Consider the following 22,988-nt stretch of genomic DNA (forward strand, 5'->3'; position numbering starts at 1 on the left):
CATTTGATGTTAGGTACTTTCACTAGAACTTGGTGGTGAGGTTGCAGGAGAGGGTAACCTTCGGATGTCTTAGATACCCAGCAAAAATATCTGAGAGTTGGGCATGATCAAATTGGCATATTTTAGGTGGAGTACTTGCTTCCTGTTCTTTCTTACACGTTTTCCTGCCAGTCTCTTTTGATCAGCCATTTTTTCTCTCCTCCTCACCTGTCAGCTACTCCTGCATCTGTGGGTGCAAAGCAGATTGTTAACGGACTCTCCCCATGGAGTCACTGGAAGGAGACAGGCATCTTCCTGGCTCTGTTGAAAGAGGTTGCAAAGACAGGGCACAGATAAACAGGCCCTTCAGTCAATGTTGAAAAATCAGGGGGAAGAGACATTTTATGATAGTCATTGGCTATGTTTCCTTTTACTCCAACTTTGCAGCTTTCAAGATAAGAAAATAACAGACCAGACCTCACATTTATAACCACTTTGTGCATCATGTTCTAGGCTCATGTATCATAAACCAGGCAATTTTAGTTGTGACCACTGGAGGTCATTAGAGATCTGATGGTATATTTTGAAGCAGCTTAACTTAGGCCTGACTTTTTGTCACTGGAAATTGCATCCTTTGTCCGGTAACTGAATTCTTTTTTCTGTGAGACAAAAATATAAAACTAACCTGTTCAGTGAAAGTACTTTGTTTTTTGTTTGTTTGTTTGTTTGTTTTTGGATAGCAGCAGCATTTCTTCAGAGAGCAGACTGTATTTCATAGTTCCATGAAAGTTAGTACAAATTTCCTTTAAACATTTTTTTTTTTTTTTTTTGAGATGGAGTCTTGCTCTGTCGCCCAGGCTGGAGTGCGGTGGCGCGATCTCGGCTCACTGCAGGCTCTGCCGCCGGGGTTCATGCCATTCTCCTGCCTCAGCCTCTTGAGTAGCTGGGACTACAGGCGCCCACCACCACGCCCAGTTACATTTTTTTTATTTTTAGTAGAGACGGGGTTTCACCATGTTAGCCAGGATGGTCTCGATCTCCTGACCTCATGATCTGCCCGCCTCGGCCTCCCAAAGTGCTGGAATTACAGGCATGAGCCGCTGCGTCCAGCCTAAACATCTTTATTGAGATATAATTCACATACAATAAAAATCACCCATTTACGGGTACAATTCAGTGGTTCCGGTACATTCACAGAGTTGTGTGATCATCATCACATGTTAAGTTTAGGCCATTTCATCATCCCACAAAGAACCCCCCTACCCATTAACAGTAACTTCTCATCTCCATCCCTCTAGAGCTGGGCAAACACAAATCTGCTTTCTGTCTCTATAAATTTGCCTATTCTGGACTTTTTGTATAAATGGAATTAGACAGTATGTGGTCTTTTGTGACTGGCTTCTTTCACATATTATAGCGTTCTCAAGGTTCATCCATTTTGTTACACATGTCAGTACTTCTTTCCTTTATTGCAAAATATTATCCCATTGTATGGATGTGCCATATTTTATTTATCCACTCCTCAGTTGATTATTGTAAATAATTATTATAAATAGTGCTGCTATGAACATCTGTGTCCAAGTTTTGCATAGGGATGTTTTATTTCTCTTAGCTATACATATGAGAGTGGAATTGCTGGGTCCAATGGTAGTGCAATCAATTTTTAATTATTAAGCATTTCTTTTGGATCATTTATTCCTGTAGTCTTGCTTACCCAATAACTGTAAATAAATTAATAAAGAAATTAGTATTATTTGAATACTGGAACTGTTTATATGTAAGCTAGGCTATATTTGTGCAATACCTTTCTTTCAAGGTAGAGAGGCGATTGTTTTAGATGGTTTTATAATTTCCAAATAATTTTGTTTTAATTCAGTCAGTTATAAACAGGGTATTGCAATATTGGTGGAAACTGTCAGCACAATTTTCTTTTAAAAAATTATGCTTAATCTCTATGAGATATATTCAAATATCTTAGAGTTTTCTTTCCTGTCCTAATAAGTATTCCCTATTAAGTTTTAAGATGATTTCCTAAGTGGAATTTTATGATATTTAAGACATTTTTTAAAGGTTTAGCTTCTTAAACCATCCTTCTGGCAAACTAAAATGTCCCTTCTCTTGGGAAGACTTCTCTGCTTGTCTTTCATGCCTAGCAACTTTATACCTCAATTGTGGCTTTTCTTGGTATGTTATGGCCCCGTGTCGTCCACATGACTAATGGTTTCCAGTGATGTCTTTCCCCTACCACTTGACTAGGTTGACCTTTCCTGTGACTCCTTAAAGGAAACTGGGCTGCTTGTGTCTGTTACACTCAGAGAAACCCGTGAGGAGTTTGAATCAGTCTCCTTGCCACACTGGTGGAACCGGTTTTGAATTGCCTCTGCTTAGTGCCTGGTAATTCCTCAAACAAAGGCCTTTGGTTCCAGAGCCAGAGCTGCTCAAACTTGCAGCTTTCCTGGGTGGGTGGGGCAGCGTTCATGCAACTGCATTCCCTAGAGGGGGAATGCATTGACCCAGGTGTGTATGTGCGTGTGCGTGTGAGATCATAAACAGCCCAGGAAGGATTCGCTCTCATCACTTGTCTCCATCAGAGCAGACTTGAAATGGGGTTGGAGGGCAGAAAAATATCCACCAAGGTATATTAAGAGAGAACAGCCCCCTCTCCCACTTCATTACCCCCTCTTCCATTCTTCCCACGCAGCCTGTGAGGGCTCACTTGAGGACGTCTGTCTCAGCTGTGATCTGTGAGGCAATCTGGTATGCAGTTTTTCAGAGACAACATACTCCTAGGTTAATTTTAAATATAGAGCAGCCACGTCACTCTCAGTTACTGAATGTCCATTTAAAAGGAGAGTATTTCTGTGTGGAGATGGTAAAGAGGTTAAAGAAGGAAACATCGAATGAAACTTGCTGAAGACAGTAAGGCGGACGTTACTGAGAACCTTGGAGATAGCTATAGGGACTGCTGCATGGGGTCAGGGGAGAGAGATTGGGCTCAACTTCAAATGCGGCATGGGCGGATAGCCAAGGAGCAGGATGGGGCTCAATGGATGGAAAATTACTCGAGGAAACATCAGGGGTAAGCGGGGATCTGAATACACTGACCCAACAGGACTCTCGCTGATGACAGGCCAGGGTGCTCAGACAACACCTGGGGGAGGGTGGAGGATGAGGAACCTGATAAGATATCCGGGGGTGGGGGGTTCTTCCTAAACTGACTTAACAGGGCTCTTTACTAAAGCAGAATTTTATAAGGAAGTGCACAGGTGGGCCAAGGGGAAGTTTCAGAAGCTTGACTAAAGTTTGGTCAAGCAGAGAATCTTCGTCAGAGAGGAGAGGGGAGTATTCAAAGTGAAAGTGTACACTTGTATCTAAAACGACTGTTTTCTAAATATCCAAGGCAAGTCTGGAAATTTGAGTCATCTTCACTTCCTTCCCCTTTGCCCAGTATTCTGCACATGTTCCTGCCCTTCTACCTGCATGGGCTGGTTAAGGATAACTGTATGAAATATTAGCATTTGCAATTGGAATGGTTTTTTAGAGGTGGATGATGCTTAAAAAAAAAAAAAAGAAAAGAAAATCATTGAGTTTTAAAAGGAAGGGAGAAAGCAGAAAGCCAAAACTCTTTTTGTGTGGATGGAGGGAAGGTTATTGGCCTATATTAGGCAACATCCACTGGCTTGAAGTTCTCACTCCCATTTTGTGAGTGTGTGGAGCTGCTCTCCCCTCCTTTCTCATGTTGAGCTTCTCTGTCTACCGCTTGATACCACCTGACACTATGTGACATGCAGGACTTGTTTATTTGCTGTCTGCCTACCCCATTAGAATGATGGCTCCATGATAGCAAAGACTTTGGTGACTCTTTTCATCTCTAGCACTTAGAGCCATACCAGGCACATAGCAGCCACTCAATAAATGCTTGTTGAATGAATTCAGATATCTAAAGCACTCCTAATTCCAAAAATGACAAAAAGATAGTCAGAAAAAAATTTTCATTTGGTAGTTCTCTAGGAGGAAGGAGTTTTTCAAAATATTCCAAGTTTTAATTAAAAAAAAATTAGCCGGGCGTGGTGGTGGGCACCTCTAATCCCAGCTACTCGGGAGGCTGAGGCAGGAGAATCGCTTGAACCCGGGAGGTGGAGGTTGCAGTGAACTGAGATCGCACCATTGCACTCCAGCCTGGGCTACAGAGCAAGACTTCATGTACCAAAAAAACAAAAAAACCCAAAAAACCAAGTGTTAGAATATAGGAGATTACTAATACTTTGCATCATTCAAGTTTTCATTACTTAATTCAAGGTGGCTGGAGAAATCTTTCCCCTTGTCTTTCTTCAATTCCTGCTTACCAGGTTAGACACTGTTGATTACTGGCCCAGCCAAGCCATTCCACATTCCTCTCCTTCTTCCTGACAGAAACCCTGATTTCCACCCCCCACAAGGCATTCTATGCTTCAGGGGTGGCTGATAAGTAACCCCCACCCTACCAAGGGTGGGTCAGGGTTGGACTAAATTCATCATGATCACTGCCTCCCCTGGATGGTGTCTGCTTTAGGAAAGGGTGTGTAGATATTAATTCTGCCCAGGGAGACATAAGGGTGGAGAGTCTTCTTCTTGCTGAAAGAAACTTAAACAAGATTTGAGGATGAACATCTTTTCTTCCATCCTGCTAGCTGTGGTGACTGTTGTGTGAAGACCAATGCTCACTGCAGTTAGTCATTTGAGAACTATTTTGGGACAAGCCCGAGGACCAAAGTAAATGGTTGAGGATGGCAAAGTGAAAATATGAAAAATCCTTGGCCCTTGATAACATCATTGATTCCTTGAATTTGCTAAATCTGAAGCTGCCGTTAATTGTTTACAGTGAAAGGGAGAAAAATAGGTTGAAAATGGTCCATAACAGTCCATTTATCTAGTAGTCACTTCTCTGGTCATCTCAACTCTCCAAATTTTATCTGAGAACCAGGAAGGAAAAAACAAAAAGCATTTAGCAGTGAAACAGATTCCTTTTACACACAGGAGAAAGACCTTCAGACTCTCATGCATAGTCTAAGTATTTAATTAATTTGGGTCTTCAATAAAGTGATTCAGAAATGAGTTATACATACTTCTAAGACCACGATACACACATTCAGTGCTTTGAATTTGATGTCGGCATTAGCATTAGGATCTGCTATGCTGCTTCCTTCTACCAAAGGAAAGTTCACAGTTGTTAAGGGATGGTCCCTCAGAATCAGGTGGAGTTTGTGAAACAGATAATGAGCCTCACCCCTAGAGATTTTGGCTCAACGCAATGGAATGGGGTGGAGGAAGCTGTTTTTACAAAGTTCCCCAGGTGATCTGGTGTACAGCCAAGGGTCAGACACAGGCGTGGGTGACCTGAAAGCCCCAAGGCTTCTTCCATTTCTTGATTCTACTCCTCCTTAGAGGCAGGAACACAGATCACATGAGCTGTCTCGTCCCTTCTAGTCTCAGGGCAATGAAACAAAATTTGTCCCAGTTCTGTGGGTGCCTTTTTCATTTTGCACTTGTGATGCTACCTACTGGCTTTAGAATGTGTTTCACTCCAGGCAGCCCGAACTTGACGTGAATAATGAAGGAAATAGTTTATTCTCACATCATTGAAAACTCCAGATATGGGTCTTCCTGCAGCTGAAGCTTCTTGCAATGCTTCCGTAGTGAAACCAATGGCTTCTTTCTTCCTGCCCCTCTGTTCTGCCTCTGTAGCCATGGCTTTCTCCTTCCATTCCCTCAAATGTGTCCAGAAGAAAAAAAAAAAAACATTTGTTTGGGCTTTACTCTGATTAGACTCGTTTAGGCCCATGCCCACTTCTGGCCACTTGCTGTGGCCAGGGGATTGGCCTGCATCTTGATCATGTGCTTTTCAGAGCTGTGGTGTCAGCTTCTTTAGAATTGTGTGCACTGCCAGATAGAAATTAGGGTTATTTCACCTACATAAGGGTAAGTAAATGAAGCATGACAAAAGCTAGTTTCTTCATTTAGCATTGAACAAATATTGACTGAGTGCCTACCATGGACCAAGCACAGTTCTGAGTGCATGGGACTCAACAGTGAGCAGAGCAGAAAAGGGCCTGCCCGCTGCAGTTTATATTCTAGTAGAATAAAACTAAGATAGAAAAAGGGTGAACCCTGGAAGCAGCCAGACATCAAAGCTTCTAGCCCCTTGATGGGGAGGCTGAAGAGGCTCCACTGCTGGTTTTGAAGACGGAGGAAGAGGACATGAGCCAAGGAAGGCAGGCAACTGCCAGGAGCAGGAAAAGACACAGGGACTGACTGTAGCCCGGAGAAAATGACTTCAGACTTCTGACCTCCAGAACCGTAAGAAGATCAGTCTGTGCTGCTTTAAGCCACTACATTTGTGGTAGCTTTAGTTACAAATTTGTTAGAGCAGCAACAAGAAACTAATACAAGCAGTGATTTGCTTTTTCTATTTTTCAACGTTTATTCTTTTTTCATTTATTATTTTAGTTTATACACATTTATTTAGCCCCAGCCATGCTGCAAGCACTCTGCCAGTTGCCAGGGACAGAGCAGTGAACAAAACAGTAATAGAGACAGACATTACATGGTGAAGGAGGCCGGGCACAGTGGCTCGCGCCTGTAAGCTTAGCATTTTGGGAGGCTGAGGTCGGCGGATCACTTGAGCTTAGGAGTTCAAGACCAGCCTGGGCAACATGGTGAAACCCTGTGTCTACTAAAAAATACAAAAATTAGCTGGGTGCTGTGACGTGTGCCTGTGGTCCCAGCTACTTAGGAGGCTGACGCAGGGGAATTGCTTGAGCCTGGGAGGTGGAGGTTGCAGTGAACCGAGATTGTACCATTACAGTCCAGCCTGGGCAACAGAGCCAGAGACCCTGTCATAAATAAATAAATAAATAAACAAACAAACACATAAAAATGGTGGAGTCTGAAAAAGGACTGGGTCAGCAAGAATAAAAACACAAAACAGCGCTTAGATTACACTGTAATGCACATCAAGTGTAAAGGACACAGGTTTCAGCAAAGGTTATGAGATGGCATTAAGCAGGAGTGCTCAGTGTCAGTCAGCTTCCCACAGGGACGTGTTTGGGCAGCAGGAATGGTTGTTGAGGAGATGGGGAGATTCTCGCTGTACCCCAGACATGTCACTCTAAAACTCCACTATCATCACCTGATCTGGTTGCCCGTGTTGTTGCCAAAATAGCTTTCACCAGCCACAGGACTCTAACCCGCTATACTGGTTCCAGCTACTTCTGGCTCCACCCCCCGGAACCACATCAACTCATTGGCCCTAAGTTATTGTGAACACACAGGAAGTCAAACTGCAATTAGGCAACAACAGTATGTGTGTGTGCATGCATTATGCATCATTTCCCATGATCCAAGGCCGGCCTGGCCAGCCTGACATAACAAAGAAGTAGCTATGACTGTGAGAAGTGACAAAGGAAAAGTAATGGGACCTCACCTAGGCCAGACGGTCAGGGAAAGCTGCCCTCAGGATGGGATATTTACGCTGGAGTCTGAAGGATGAGTAGGAGTCAGACAAGCAAAGACTTAGAGAATGACTGTTCTATCTGAACGGGACAGCATGTGTGAGAGCCTTGGTTCTTCTTTGCCTGCTCAATACCAATACCAGGCTTTTGTAGAAGCATTAGAAAATACATATAATGCCGAGCGCGGTGGCTCATGCCTGTAATCCCAGCGCTTTGGGAGGCTGAGGCGGGTGGATCACTTGAGGTCAGGAGTTCGAGACCAGCCTGGCCAACATGGTGAAACCCTGCTTCTACTAAAAATACAAAAATATTAGCCAGGTGTGGTGGAGGGCGCCTGTAATCCCAGCTACTGGGGAGGCCGAGGCAGGAGATTCACTTGAACACAGGAGGCAGAGGTCACAGTGAGCTGAGATCGTGCAATTGCACTCCAGCCTGGGCGACAGAGCAGGACTCCGTCTAAAAAAAAAAAGAAAAGAAAGAAAGAAAAGAAAAGAAAAGAAAATACAGATAAGCAAAAAGAGGGAAATACCAATCACCAATAATCCACCACCCATATACAGCCTTTTTACACTTCTGTGCATTCGTATGACTATATATGGATCCGATTAGACCAATTAGCCAGAATTTTTTTTCTTAAAGAAACTTCAGTCACTCTCCTTATTGCTTTACCCATATCTAGTTTTGCTCTCTAGTCCTCTGAAGACTTTAGCACATGCTTCTTCATTTCCTTTATATCCCAAGCCCAGTCATTAGTCTGTGTGACACTGGCATTCATGAGGAAAACCCACTTCACACTCTGAACACCCAGTTGAACTTATCACCCAAAATGAATTTTTTCTCCCCCTGCCTTAGTCAACGACTCCCACAATAAATGCATTACAGTCAATCCAGAGTCACTGATGGAAGCATTCCCTCTTCGCCCAGTTCGCCTGTTCAGCTATCCCCGTCTTGATAGCTGTTCCACTCACTGACCTTCCAGTCCACAGGCCCCTCTGCTCTCTATCAATCAGCCCTTTCCTTGGTACTTAACTTGCCTGATCACCCCACTTAGAGGCCATGGCCTGCCATGTTAGTAATTCATATTCCAATTCTCTTAGCTGCCTTGCTCTGGATTTTTATCACATTCAACTTCCAAAATCCTAGTCTGAATACCTAAACTTTTAAATTTCTCCCCTACATACATACCAGCCACTAAGAATTACTGGAGAAAGCCAACAGCAAGGTAGATTGTTTACTAGAAATTATTTTTTCTTTATTTTGGGAAAATTCAAGTTTAATTAAAATTATAATGATATAGACCAGACACGATGGCTCATACCTGAAATTCCAGCGCTTTTGGAGGCTGAGGCGGGAGGTCAAGAGTTGAGACCAGCCTGGCTAACATGGTGAAACCTTGACTCTACTAAAAATACAAAACTCAGCTGGGTGTTGTGGCAGTTGTCTGTAATTTGGGAGGCTGAGGCAGGAGAACCTCTTGAACCCAGGAGGCAGAGATTGCAGTGAGCCGAGATTGCATTATTGCATTCCAGCCTAGGCAACAGACACTCTATCTCAAAAAAAAGAAAACCAAACTACACTGATTGAGTTTGGATATTAGTTCCCACCCAAATCTCATGTTGACTTGTAATCCCCAATACTGAAGGTGAGATCTGGCGGGAGGTGTTTGGGTCACGGGGGCAGATCCCTCATGGTTTGGTGCTGTCTTCATGATAGTGAGTTCCTGAGAGATCTGGTCATTTAAAAGTGTGTGGCACCTCCTCCCATCCCCCACTGTCTCACTCTCTTGCTCCTGCTTTCTTCATGTGACGTGCCTGCTTCCCCTTCACCTTCCACCATGATTGGAAGTTTCCTGAGGCCTCCTGAGAAAACCAAGCAGATGCCAGCACCGTGCTTCCTGTAAAGCCTGCAGAACCATAAGCCAATTAAACTTCTCCTCTTTATAAACTACCAAGTCTCAGCCAGGTGCGGTGGCTCATACCTGTAATCCCAGCACTTTGGGAGGTCGACGTGGGCGGATCACGAGGTCAGGAGTTCAAGACCAGCCTGGCCAACATGGTGAAACCCTGTCTCTACTAAAGATACAAAAAATTAGCCAGGTGTGGTGGCACATGCCTGTAATCCCAGCTACTCTGGAGGCTGAGGCAGGAGAATCGCTTGAATCTGGGAGGTGGAGGTTGTAGTGAGCTGAGATCTTGCCACTGCACTCCAACCTGGGCAACAGGGTGAGACTCTGTCTCAAACAAAACAAAACAAAACAGAAAAAAAAACTACCCAGTCTCAGGTATTTCTTTATAGCAACACAAGAAGGGCCTAACACATATACAAACAATATAAGGGACCCCGGTATATTCAGCACCCATTTTTAACAATGATCAACTCATGGTTCACATTATTTCATCTATTTTCCCAAAGTTGTAAGCACCCTTTATACCCTGGGTTATTATTTGTTTTGTTGTTTTTTGAGATGGAGTCTCGCTTTGTTCCCCAGGCTGGAGTGCAGCCGCACAATCTTGGCTCACTGCAACCTCCACCTCCCAGGTTCAAGCAGTCCTCCTGCCTCTGAGCCTCCCAAGTAGCTGGGATTACAGGTGCATGCCACCACACCCAGCTAATTTTTATATTTTTAGTAGAGACGGGGTTTCACCATGTTGGCCAGACTGGTTTCAAACTCCTGACCTCAGTGATCCACCAGCCTCGGCCTCCCAAAGTGCTAGGATTACAGGCATAAGCCACCACGCCCAGCCCCCTGGATTATTTTAAAGCAAACTCTAGATATCATGTCATTTCTTACTTTAATATTCCAGTACATAACTTTTTTTATAAAGGACTATTTTTTTTTATACTTTAAGTTCTAGGGTACATGTGCACAACGTGCAGGTTACATATGTATACATGCGCCATGTTGGTGTGCTGCACCCATTAACTCGTCATTTACATTAGGTATATCTCCTAATGCTCTCCCTCCCCCCACCGCATGACAGGCCCCGGTGTGTGATGTTCCCCTTCCTGTGTTATAAAGGACTATTTTTAAAAATATAATCACAATTGCATTATCAGCCTGAAAAAATTAATAATTTCTTATTATCAAATGTTTAGTCAGTAATCAATTTTCCTCAGTGACCTCATAACTTCTTACTTTTAAAATAATTTATTTAACTCAGGACCCAGTAAGGTTCATACATTGCAATTGATTCATATGACTTCTAGATTTCTTTCAATGTCTAGGTTTTCTCCCCTCACTCTTTTTCTTCTCTCCCTTGTCTTGTAGAGTTTCCCACAGTCTGCATTTTGCTGATTGTAACCTTCTGCCTCCCCTTTTCCTGAAAACTGGTAGTTTGGGGCCTGATGAAAGTCAGGTTTGATTTTTTCATAAGAATACTTCAAAGGTGGTGTTTTATTCTTCCTTCAGAAGCTGGCGAGTTCCAGTGGTTTTTGTGTGTGCTGTTAGCTGCCATTAACAATCTTCCCGTGGGTCCACTGTTTCATTAGGGGTTGCAAAACGTCGACATACTAGCTCGTCATTCCTTTTCTGTTTATTAGTTAGCATACTTCTATAAAGAGAAACTTTCCCTCCTTAATGACTCACTTTCCCCTGAGGTAGAGTTCATACAGGAAAGACACATGTTGATTTTATTTACCAATTTTCTAACCAATAGCTTGGATTTATGTCATCCTCCAAAATTGATCACTGAGTTCTTTGTAGTATTATAAACTCATGAACTTAAGTATCTTATGTTTCAATCCATTTCAGTTATTTTCTTGTTGGTATTCAAATTGTGTTGTTCCTGGCCAGGGGAGCCTCCTCAAGATAACTCTTGAGTTCTTTTGACATGTTAATTTCTCTTCTTTTTTTATTTTGAGACAGGGTCTCACTCTGTCACTCAGGCTAAGGTGCTGGCTAAGTTTAAAATTTTTTTTTTTTTTTTGTAGAGATGGGAGTCTCACTATGTTGCCCAGCGTGGTCTCGAACTCCTGGCCTCAAATTATCCTCCCACCTTGGCCTACCAAAGTACTGGGATTATAGGGCATGAGCCACCACACCTGTTAGTTTCTAATAATTTCTTTTCTTTCTGGTGTGAGAAAATCTTCTGCGCTCATCTTGTCCTTTTCCTGCCTCAGACTTGGGATACCATTTCTCCAAGGAGCCCTGTTTCCTTTCGGTGGGAAATAATATTTGGTATTAGGTATTGCCATAATAGGGCACTCTTATAAGTATCTTATAAGGTTGTTCATAGTTTCTAGGAATTTTTAGTACACAGAACTAAAAATAACTTTAAAGAAAAGTTACAATGCATCAAGAGTTTGGATCCATACTCTCAATTCAAATTCAAGTCAACAGGATTTGTATTGAACCCTTCTGTATTGCATCCATATCTCTTTCACACAGGAAATTCACATAGGATTTCACATAGGAAATCTTGGTTCCCAATGACGTTATTACTCATTTCTTTGTTCCATAATAATACATGCACAACATTCCCAAAACAACAAAACCATCACTACCATTCCCTGTATCATTACTGAAATCAGTTAAAAATAATTTTTGCAGTTCTTGTTGTCCTTCAGGTATGCCACATTTAGGGACATAGAGTCAAATTTCTGTGTGTGTTTTTTTTTTTTTTTTTTTTTTTTGAGACAGAGTCTCACTCTGTTTCCCAGGCTGGAGTGCAGTGGCACGATCTCAGCTCACTGCAACCTCCGCCTCCCGGGTTCCAGCGACTCTCCCACCTCAGCCACCAGAGTAGCTAGGATTACAGGCGCTTGCCACCATGCCCGGCTAATTTTTTGTATTTTTAGTAGAGATGGGGTTTCACCATGTTAGCCAGGCTGGTCTCAAACTCCTGTCCTGAAGCGATCTGCCCACCTCGGCCTCCCAAAGTGCTGGGATTACAGGCGTGAGCCACTGCGCCCAGCCTAAATTTCCGTGTTTTAGAGTGGAATAATCCCAATCTGTATGGCTATTCAACTAATTCAATACACAATTAAGTTTGTTTTGTTTTGCTTTTGAATTTTAGGGATTGCTTTTATCAAATCCAATTTTGTTTGATAATTTAATATTAAAAGACATATGGTTACAGAAGTCACATCTAGAAAACAAGGTATATTCAGAAAAATCTAGCTTCTACCACTGTGTTCTGTGCTCTGTTCCCTCCCTCCAAATCTCTCCACAACAGGGGTGGACAAGTTTTTCTAAACGGCCAGATAGCAACAATCTTAGGCCTTGTGGGCCCTGTGATCCCTGCTTCAACGACTTAGCTTTACCGATGCAGTATGAAGGCCACCACAGGCAATATGTGAGTCAATGGGTGTGGCTGTGTTCCAGTAACATTTTGCAAAAAGGGATGTCAAAAACGAATGGATATAGTCCACAGGCCATACCCCTGCTCTAGAGTCATCTGCAGGGACTGTCCCCAGATCCCCAGTTTCAACTCACTACTCACCCCATCCTAAACTGGTTTTTGCCCTTTTAAGTCCATATGGCTGCCTCCAAAGGACTCTTGGATTTTTGTCGGTTATCTTGCTTGTCCTCTCTGCAGTTTTCAGTACGAACAAGTACTCACTCCTCGAAATGACAATCTTCCTGTGGATGCCACGATAGAAGATTCACCTGGCTTCCTCCTACCTCTCGGTCCTGTCCTTTCCATGTTGTTTAATGACAAATCCTCTACATGTCGTTAAATGTGGGCATTCCTCCAGCCTGTGGGAACTCTGCTTCTCTTTTCACTCTGTGCTGTCTGTGTAGAGCACTTGATCCATACCCAGGCTTTTATTTAATATTTCTCTAACAGTGATTAGGCCATTTTTATCTTTGGCCCAGACATTGCCTTTGAGTTCCTAATTATATACCCAGCTGCTTACTTGATATTTAATTTTGAATGTCTTGAAAACACCCCAAAACCAACATGTCCAAGTATATACAATCGTCGTAGGCACAATGTGACTATATTCTCTATTTTAATGGTACCACCAGCCATCCAGTTTCAAAAGTTAGAAACCCAAGACTCATCTAATCACCACTTATCAATTTACCCCCGATATCTCTCATGTGTTCAATTTTCTACATCTCTATCAACACCAGCTTAGGCCAACCTACCATTATTTCTGGCCTGGGCTACGGCTATGGCCTACTAATTGGTCTCCCCATCATTCTGGACTCTCTCACCCCTCCCTGTGCAGTCAGTGTTGGCTTCTCAAATGGCACTGAGACCATGTCATCATGCCCCTGTTTAAAAGTTTTAGTTTAAAAAATTGTAACCTTTAACATGGCATCCAAGGCCCTGCAGGGATATGGCTGTAACCACCCCTTCAGCTTCCCCCTCTTCTTTCTGTCTCCATAGTTCCTGGTGCTTCAGCCCAACTCACCTTCATCCAGCTCCTCAGGGATGCTGCCTTTGCCCTTGACATTGCCATCTACCTAGGAGGCTCTTCTGCCTCCACTGCCTTCTTCTCCCAGTTGCCTTTAACCCACTTAGCTCCTGCAGGGAAGCCTTTCCACACATGTACTTTTTCTTCAGAAGATTAACTACAGTTGTAATTTCATCTTTATTTATTAGATTTTTTAAAAAATTGGTGCTGTCCCTAACCATACTGTAGGCTCCATAAAGGCAGGAATTGTGTCATTTTTCTTTGTCTCATTAAAACCCCAGAATATAAGAAGGGATTCAAAATAATGTTGATTTAATAAGTGAATCAGTGAACTGTACAATCACAGTAAACATGCACATACCAATTTAATTAAACAATTTTAGATCATGTATTCCTTTGAGAAGAGATATTCAAATTACACCAAAAACTATAAATCTTCCCCCCAGGAAAGACACATATATGCATAGATACAAAATTTACCAGATATTTCAGGAACTTTGTATGCTGCATGAAACTCTCATATGGATAATAGTGCATGAAACTAAGTGAAATGTCTTCAATTTTTTTTATCATTTTAAATGACTTTATAATATTCAATGGTCCAGATTTTGCTTAAGATTCTCTAGTTTTCCCTCCTTTGGTTTCAAGTTTATTATCAAACTTCCTCAGTTTTCTCTTAATTTCAAAAACTATATATTTTTTACTTCAAATGTCTGTTTTTTTTTTTCCAAATGAACATTTCAAACATTCACTCCTATTATTACCTTGATTTCTCTTTGAATATTTTCAGCATGTTTATGTTAAAATCTCTTGGATTATTTCATTATCTTCAGTTCTGGAGATGATGGATCCCTTGTTTGTTTCATTTGCTGGCCTTCCCTCATGGTGTTTTAGTCTGAGGTTATTTTCCAAAGGGAGGATAACTGCCCTGGGTTGTGGAGGCACATGGGATGGTTCACATGTGTATCTTCCTCTCCAGGAACCCCTTGGGTTTCTTATTTTCTCACCAGCGTTTATGTTTCTATGGTAGCTCAGGGTCTCTAATGTGCCAGGAGATTTAATATGGACTTAAGCCCATGCAAGGTACAGGCCTGTTCTGATTTCCCCCAGGTCTCCCTTTCCTTTAGCAGCCCAGGAGAAGGTGTGCTTCCTTGCTTCTTCCCTGCAAGGTCTGGACTCCTGTCAGTAGGAAAGCCTAGCACTACTCATCAAGACTGGGCCCAATTCTTCTGTGAATTTCTCAATTTCAGTTCCCATTTAGTGTCCTTGTGTTTTTTGTTTTTTGTTTCTTTTTTATTTTTAACTTGCTGATTTCTTTTTTCATTACTCTTCTGTTTGAAGAGATTATGCTTTATAATCCCAGTGCTTTTAGCTGTTTGAAATTAGTTCATAGCGTGTAAGTCCATTTCACACTGCTATAAAGAACTGCCTGAGACTGGGTAATTTATAAAGATAAAAGCATTAATTGGCTCAGAGTTCTGCATGGGTTGGGGGAGCCTCAGGAAACTTACAATCATGGTGGAAGGGGAAGAAGGCACATCTTACCTGGCGGCAGGTGAGAGAGAGAGAGAAAAGGAGGAACTGTCAAACGCCAATAAAACATTGGATCTCATGAGAACTCACTATCCCAAGAACAGCATGGGGGAAACCACCTCCATGATCCACTCACCCACCACCAGGTCCCTCCCTTGACATGTGGGGATTATGGAGATTAAAATTCGAGATGAGATATGGGTGGGGACATAAAGCCAAACCATATCACATAGATTCCCCTTTCAGCTCAGTCTACTGATTTCTAGGAAGATTAGATTTTATAGATATGCCATAACTTATCTCAGACATTCAACTTGTTTCCCCCAGCTTTTGCTACTAAAAACAACACTTAGAGGAACATCCTTTAGCTAAATCCTTAGACATATCTTTAATCATTGTTTTAGGAAAAACCCCTAGAAGACGAATTGTTGGATCCAAAAGCACATTTGTACGGCCATCGGTATTTGTCACTTGCCAACTTGTCTTCCTTTTCATGCAACTCAGGAGTTGCATAGATGCCTATGGTTCCCCTTGCCCTTGTGTCATCTCCTTTTCGCCCCATTAAAACATGCACCAGAGGATCACCTGAGGTCAGGAGTTTGAGACCAGCCTGGCCAACATGACGAAACCCTGTCTCTACTAAAATACAAAAATTAGCCGGGCTTGGTGGCACGCACCTGTAATCCCAGCTGCTCAGGAGGCTAAGACAGGAGAATCGCTTGAATCCAGAAGGTGGAGGTTGCAGTGAGCAGAGATCACGCCACAGTACTCCAGCCTGGGTGACAGAGCAAGACTCCATCTCAAAAATAAATAAATAAATAATTTTTTTAAAAAATGCACCAGGGACTGAAACTGGGGTATGAACAGCACCCAGACCCTGACCAAGCCATACAAGTGTTTGTAAAGAAGCCACCCAACAAGGCTTAGAGGTGCTACCTAGGCAACCAGAAAACAGGGACCTCTGCCAAATCCACTCTCCCCTCCACAGGCCTCTCTCCAAGCTGTTCTCCTAGTCATTTTCATCACAATTTTGGCAGCTTCTACTTCTTATCAGAAATTTAAGAGCAGATAATTAAATTCAAGTCCCACATTACTAAGCTTTGTTATTTTTGCAAAGTACACATTGTACATTCAGTGGCACACTGCAAAGCATTATCATGAATTATTTAAATGACACCATCCTCGTCACAATAAATGAGCAAAACACATTTTTTCACTGTCTCCTTACATGTTGTTATTTCTCTTCACAGATTTCTTACTTTGCAACATTAACTAAAATGTGATGAGCCCCGCAATGTCATTACTACAAACTACCCTACCTTAGTTCTGCTGATCATGTATTTTTTTTTTAATGTGATGGAAGCATTTTTCTTTCTTCTTAAGATTCATTATACTCAAACATGTCCTTGTAGCAGCATAGAATAGGAACAAATATAAAACATGTATAACCAAGGTTTACTTTTGGAAGTAATTCATATTCAATTCTCCTTTGCTCTGCTGGGATGGAACAATAGATGCTGTGAGGTGGGAAGGTAGTAGACATGAAAATCTAAAGATACTGAGACCCTTCTTTGGAAAGGAGGCCGGAAACATCTCTGTTTTGCCTCTTATTTTATTACTCTATTTTATAATTCCAAGTAAATGAGAGTAAAACTTATCTCAAAGGCTAGCAAAATGATCCTGAAGTCTAACTCAAGCAATGAGGACAGTAATTCATTAGAGATTAACTGTTCTTGGCATTGTCACAGTCTTGTTCAGCTTGAATGTTAATCTCTAAGGAAATGACAGTTATTACCTGTGCTTTATTGTTGATACTGACAAGATCCTCAAGTGACACTTCTGTCTGTGGATACTACATGCTACCAGTACAGGCCCGGCTCCATTCTTTGCCCCCGTTTACACACACACACACACACACACACACTCTCTCTCTCTCTCTCTCATTCTCTGTCTCTGTCTCTTTCCTCACAACGGCATGCCAGCAGGTTCATTTTACGCCACTCTGTTTTGTCTCAGGATGTGACAAGGCTACATGGACAGGGATCAAAAAAACCGCAGTGACTTAAGGCCAGGGGAGGAAGAACACAGAAAATAAATCAGCAATCGTTAAAACTTGGAACTGAAGCAAACTTAAAAAAAAAATTTTAGCCACTTAAAAAAAATCTTTTCATTTTGCAATAATTTTTAACTTACAGAAAAGTTGCAAGAATAGTACAAATAATGTCTTTATCCCTTTCACCTGGACTTCCTCATTTAGTTAACATTTTAATAGTTATGGCCAGGCGCAGTGGCTCAAGCCTGTAATCCCAGCACTTTGGGAGGCCAAGGCAGGCGGATCACTTGAGCTTAAGAGTTCAAGACCAACCTGGGCAACATAGTGAAACCACATCTCCATTAAAAATACAAAAAAATTAGCTGGGTATGGTGGTGCATGCCTGGAGTCCCCAGCAATTTGGGAGGCTGAGGTGGGAGGATTGCTTGAGGCCGGGAGGCAGAGGTTGCAGTGAACTGAGATTGCGCCACTGCCCTCCAGCCTGGGTGACAGAGCCAGGCCCTGTCTCAAAAAAAAAAAAAAAAATAGTTAACAGTTTAATAGCTAACATTTTACCATTTTTGCCTTATTATTTAGAATCACTTGAGAGTAAATTACGAACATGATGCCCATTACCTTAAGTGTGTCAATGTGTGTTTCCTAAAACACAAGGACACACTGCTGAAAAATCAAAGTACATCCAGCATTACCAGGAAATCAGCACTGATACAATACTACATCCACCCTGCAGACTCCATTCCCATATTCCTGATTGCTCCAGCAATGTCCTTTATAATCACCCTTTTCCATTTGGTCCAGAATCCAGCCCAGGGTTATCTACTGTATTTAGTTTCCATGTCTCTAGATCTGCCTTCAATGTGGAGCAAATGCTCAGGTTTTGCTTGTCTCTTATGACTTGATACTTCTGAAGAGCACAGGCCTGCTGCTTTGTCGAATGACCCTCGATTTCTGGTTGGGTGATGGTTCCTCAAGATTACGCTCAGGTTATGCCTTCTTGGCAGGAATAGCACAGAAATGATGCTGTGTTCTCAGTGGATCGCGTCGGGGGGCATAGCATATCAATTTGTCCCATAGCTGGCGATTATATCCCTTGGTTAAGATAGCTAATTAAGTATTTTGTACTTAATTTATATTTAATAAGCAATTTAAAAATATTTGATTAATTTTAAAGTAATCAAAAACTATTCTATGTAAATATCCTGTTTCTTATCAAGCTTTCACCCACTACTTTTAGCATTCATTAATCTTTTTTTTTTTTTTTTTGAGATGGAGTTTTGCTCGTCATCCCCAGGCTGGAGTGCAGTGGCACGATCTCGGCTCACTGCAACCACCACCTCCCATGTTCAAGCGATTCTCCTGCCTCAGCCTCCTGAGTAGCTGGGATTACAAGCGTACACCACCATGCCCGGCTAACTTTTGTATTTTTAGTAGAGACAGGTTGCACCACATTGGCCAGGCTGGTTTCAAACTCCTGACCTCAGGTGATCCACCCACCTCGGCCTCCCAAAGTGCTGGGATTACAGGCGTGAGCCACTCATTGATGATTCTTATCTGAAGAAATTATTACTATGATGGCCTCCAAGTGGTGATTTCCTAATTTCTTAATTCCTTCTGCTTGTACTAATTGGTGTTCTGTTGTGAGGTAGTTTTCCTTCTCCCCTATTTATTCATTCATGGGTATATTTATATCAGTATGGACTCAGGAACGCCTGTTTTATTCAATAGGCTATATTACATTAATTATTTACTTTGATACTCAAATTATTCCATATTTTGCCAGTGGGAGTGACTTTATTAATAAATTAGCTTCTGTATTCTTTTGGTATGTCCATGATTCTTTAAGTACTTCCTTATTTTCTGGTGTCAAGATGTTCCAGACCCATCTTATACTTTCCTTGTCCCTGCCCTGGTATCAGTATACCATTTCTCCAGTAAGCTCTGGTTTATTGTATTAGGAAACGGAATTGAGAAACCAAGATCTGAGTTTATGGTGTGTTCATTGCTTCTGTGATGTTATTGCTTTTAGGTGCTCTAAGATGAAATATATGTACACACGTGTACATATACAGCCATCTGTCTCTGTGTATCATTCATTTATATACATATTTTAAAACATGAGATTTTACAGTGATATCTCCAATTTCTCTCCAACTCCATATAGATTAGTCTAGCTTTCCTCCTTTACATATTTGTAGATCCTTTTTCCAAAAGTGAGAAACCTAGCTCCCATAATCTTCATATTTTTCCCAACCCCCTGTAAACAACCAATCTTCCAGCCATTCAGAAGCCATCGTCTCCTTCTCCGCTTCTGCACATGGCTATTGCCCCACTGAGTCTCTCCGCACTCTTCCTGTGGCCACGCCAGGCTGAGCAAACCCTGTTACTGACCGGTAACAGCACACTAGTCTCTTCTATACCTGCTACCCATTCAGGAGAAATGATTGGCATTTCAGAATGTGGCCAGCTTTGTGTCAAAAGAAGGATTAAATAAATCGCATAATATAGTGTTGTTAGGTCCAGTGGGGAAGAGAATTTGATCTTATAATACAGGCAGCCACTTAAAAGGAAAAATAAGTTTCTTCTAGAAGCACTGGTCTCAAAAAAAAAAAAAAACAACAACAATTAAAAAAAACCAAAAACGTCCATACACAAGAAAATCTCAGTGAATATATCTTTGCTTTGAATTTCAACTCCATTAAAAATCTTGAGTTGTTTTAAATTGATAGTGAAAAGGTTTTATAGTCTTTTTCTCTTGAAAATCACACCAAACTAGGTTTACTCCAAGATTGTTTTATTCCTGTGAATTTTAGATATTCTTGTTCTTTATCTTCCTTTTTAGAATGGATAATTCAAAGTGAATACTTTTTTTTTTTTTTTTTTTTTTTTGAGACAGAGTCTCACTCTGTTGCCCAGGCTGGAGTGCAGTAGCACGGTCTCAGCTCACTGCAACCTCAGTCTCCTGGGTTCAAGTGATTCTCCTGCCTCGGCCTTCCAAGTAGCTGGGATTACAGGCACGCACCACCATACTCAGCTAATTTTTTGTATTTTTAGTAGAGACAGAGTTTTGCCATGTTGGCTAGGCTGGTCTTGAACCCCTAACCTCAAGTGATCCACCCACCTTGGCCTCCCAAAGTGCCGGGATTACAGGCATGAGCCACGGCACCTGGCCTGAAAATTTTTAAATCTAGATTTATGTTGTTAGGATTTATTTTTTACAGGTAGAACATTGGAGGAAGATCAATGACCAATATTTATGCTGACTTTTTAGTCAATTTTAGACATTAGTGTTCTAAACTAACTTTCTCTTTCTTTTTAGGTTTGTCCAAGACTGGTTTTCAGAAAGGATGCAAGTGGCCAAAGTGGACTTCTCTACAGTGTTACCACGCTTCATTTCTCTATATATCTTTTCCTTTTTGAGTCCGAAAGATTTGTGTGCCGCTGCCCAAGTCAGCTGGCCCTGGAAGTTTTTAACTGAACAGGTTTACTATTTGCCACTTCCTAGTAATAGGGCACAAGTACAGCTGTAATCTGTAATGAGGCTACCGGGGTAGCTCCCTTCCCTGAAGACAATAGCTGAGGGTACCTGATCCATCATTAACTTACCCTTGAGAGAAAAAATGGGGATAAGTGAAATACAATAACGTATTTCTATAAATAAGGAATATAGACTAGTCCAATAATTCCTGTTACTTAAAAAATCTTTAAATACTCAGTATAATTGTTTAGAAAACATTTTATCTTGGTTAAAGAAGTTCCTTTTTGAGATGGAGTCTCGCTCTGTCGCCCAGGCTGGAGTGCAGTGGCGCGATCTCAGCTCACTACAACCTCCTCCGCCTCCTGGGTTCAAGTGACTCTCCCACCTCAGCCTCCTGAGTAGCTGAGATTACAGGCATGCACCACCACGCCCAGCTAATTTTTGTATTTTTAGTAGAGACGGGGTTTTACCATGTTGGTCAGGCTTGTCTCGAACTCCTGACCTTGTGATCCGCCCACCTCGGCCTCCCAAAGTGCTGGGATTACAGGCATGAGCCACCGCGCCCGGCCAAGAAGTTCACTTTTCTTCATGAAAAATGATTTATGCTTTAGATTTTGTATATTATCTCTGATAACGCAGCTCTAGAAACTGCTACACAACCACAGCCTCAACTAATCTCTTATTGTCTTAACATCTGTTAAAGAACATACATTGAGATCTGTTAACAGCAGTTGAAAGCAGTTAACAGCAGCAGCTGTTTAAAATCAACATCTTTTGCCATTAATTCTGCCTCTGGCCTCATTGTCTCTTCATTTTCTTGTAAAATATTTAATAAAATGTAACTATACACATACTTTTTTTTTTTTTTTCCTGAGACAGGATCTCATTCTGTCACCCAGGCTGGAATACAGTGGTGCGATCTGGCTCATTGCAACCTCTGTCTCCCAGGCTCAAGCGATCCTCTCACTTCAACCTCCCAAGTACCTGGGACTATAGACATGCACTACCACGTCCAGCTAATTTTTGTATTTTTAGCAGAGATGGGGTTTCGCCATGTTGGCCAGGCTGGTCTTGAACTCCTGGGCTCAAGAGATCCACCCACCTTGGCCTCCCATAGTACTGGGATTACAGGCGTGAGCCACCGTGCCTGGCCTAGTCTGTTTATATTTCTGTAAACACTAATACATTTGTGTTTAATCCATCATTTTACTATTTATTTTTTGTTTGTCCCATTTGTTTTATGTTTTTTTCCCTCTCCCTGTCTTCCTTTGTGCGAATTAAACTTTTTTTCAATTGTTAATTATGGATTCTTTAACAGTTCTTTCATGGTTACCATAGACTACAACATATAGCCTCAAATTAATATTATCTTACCATTTCTAAGACAATGCAGGGAGCTTAAAACACTTTAAATTCATTTACCCTCCTCTCAGTTTCCATGCTTTTTTTGTTAAAGATTTTTATTTTATATATACTAATAATAGCCTACTGTTGACCAGAAGACTTACTGATAATGCTAAGTCGATTAACACACATTTTGTATATGTACTATATACTGTATTCTTCAATATGGCAAGCAAAAGAGATTGTTATTTAAAAATTCATGAGAAAATATATTTACTATTAAGTGGAAATGGATCATTGTAAAGATCTTCACCCTCATCATCTTCATGTTGAGTAGGCTGAGGAAGCTGAGGAAGAGGAGGGGTTGGTCTTGCTGTCTTGGGGGTGGCAGAGGTGGAAGAAAGTGCATATAAATGCACCTACGCAGTTCAAACCCATTGTTCAAGTGTATAAAATAAACATATATAACACATAAACACTTTTCTCACAAATCTTTATTACTATTGTTTTATGTAGTCAATATTGATTTATATGTGACCATATTTTTTTCTGTAGTTCATTTTTTTCTGTTCCTGCATCTCTGAGTTTCCATTTGGAATAATTTTCCTTTTGCGTTCTATTTAATATTACCTCTAGTACAGGTGTGCTGCTAAATTTTCTTAGTTTTTGTGCGTCTAAAAATATCTATTTCATCTTCATACTTAGAGGATTATTTCAATACGAAATTTAAATTCTAGGTTGGCAGCTA

The 22,988-nt window shown here is 41.5% G+C and overlaps 1 protein-coding gene across 1 annotated transcript in view; it reads left to right on the forward strand.

Annotated features, from left to right (window-relative positions):
- ECT2L (epithelial cell transforming 2 like) overlaps positions 1-22,988 on the forward strand; it is an 87,398-nt gene that overhangs the window by 2,532 nt on the left and 61,878 nt on the right. The window contains exon 3 of the mRNA XM_004044752.4: positions 20,738-20,900. Within this exon, the coding sequence (XP_004044800.4) occupies positions 20,738-20,900 (163 nt within the window). The remainder of the gene's footprint in view (positions 1-20,737; positions 20,901-22,988) is intronic.

This window comes from Gorilla gorilla, chromosome 5 (genome assembly GCF_029281585.2).
Source record: "Gorilla gorilla gorilla isolate KB3781 chromosome 5, NHGRI_mGorGor1-v2.1_pri, whole genome shotgun sequence".
Lineage (NCBI taxonomy): Eukaryota > Metazoa > Chordata > Mammalia > Primates > Hominidae > Gorilla > Gorilla gorilla.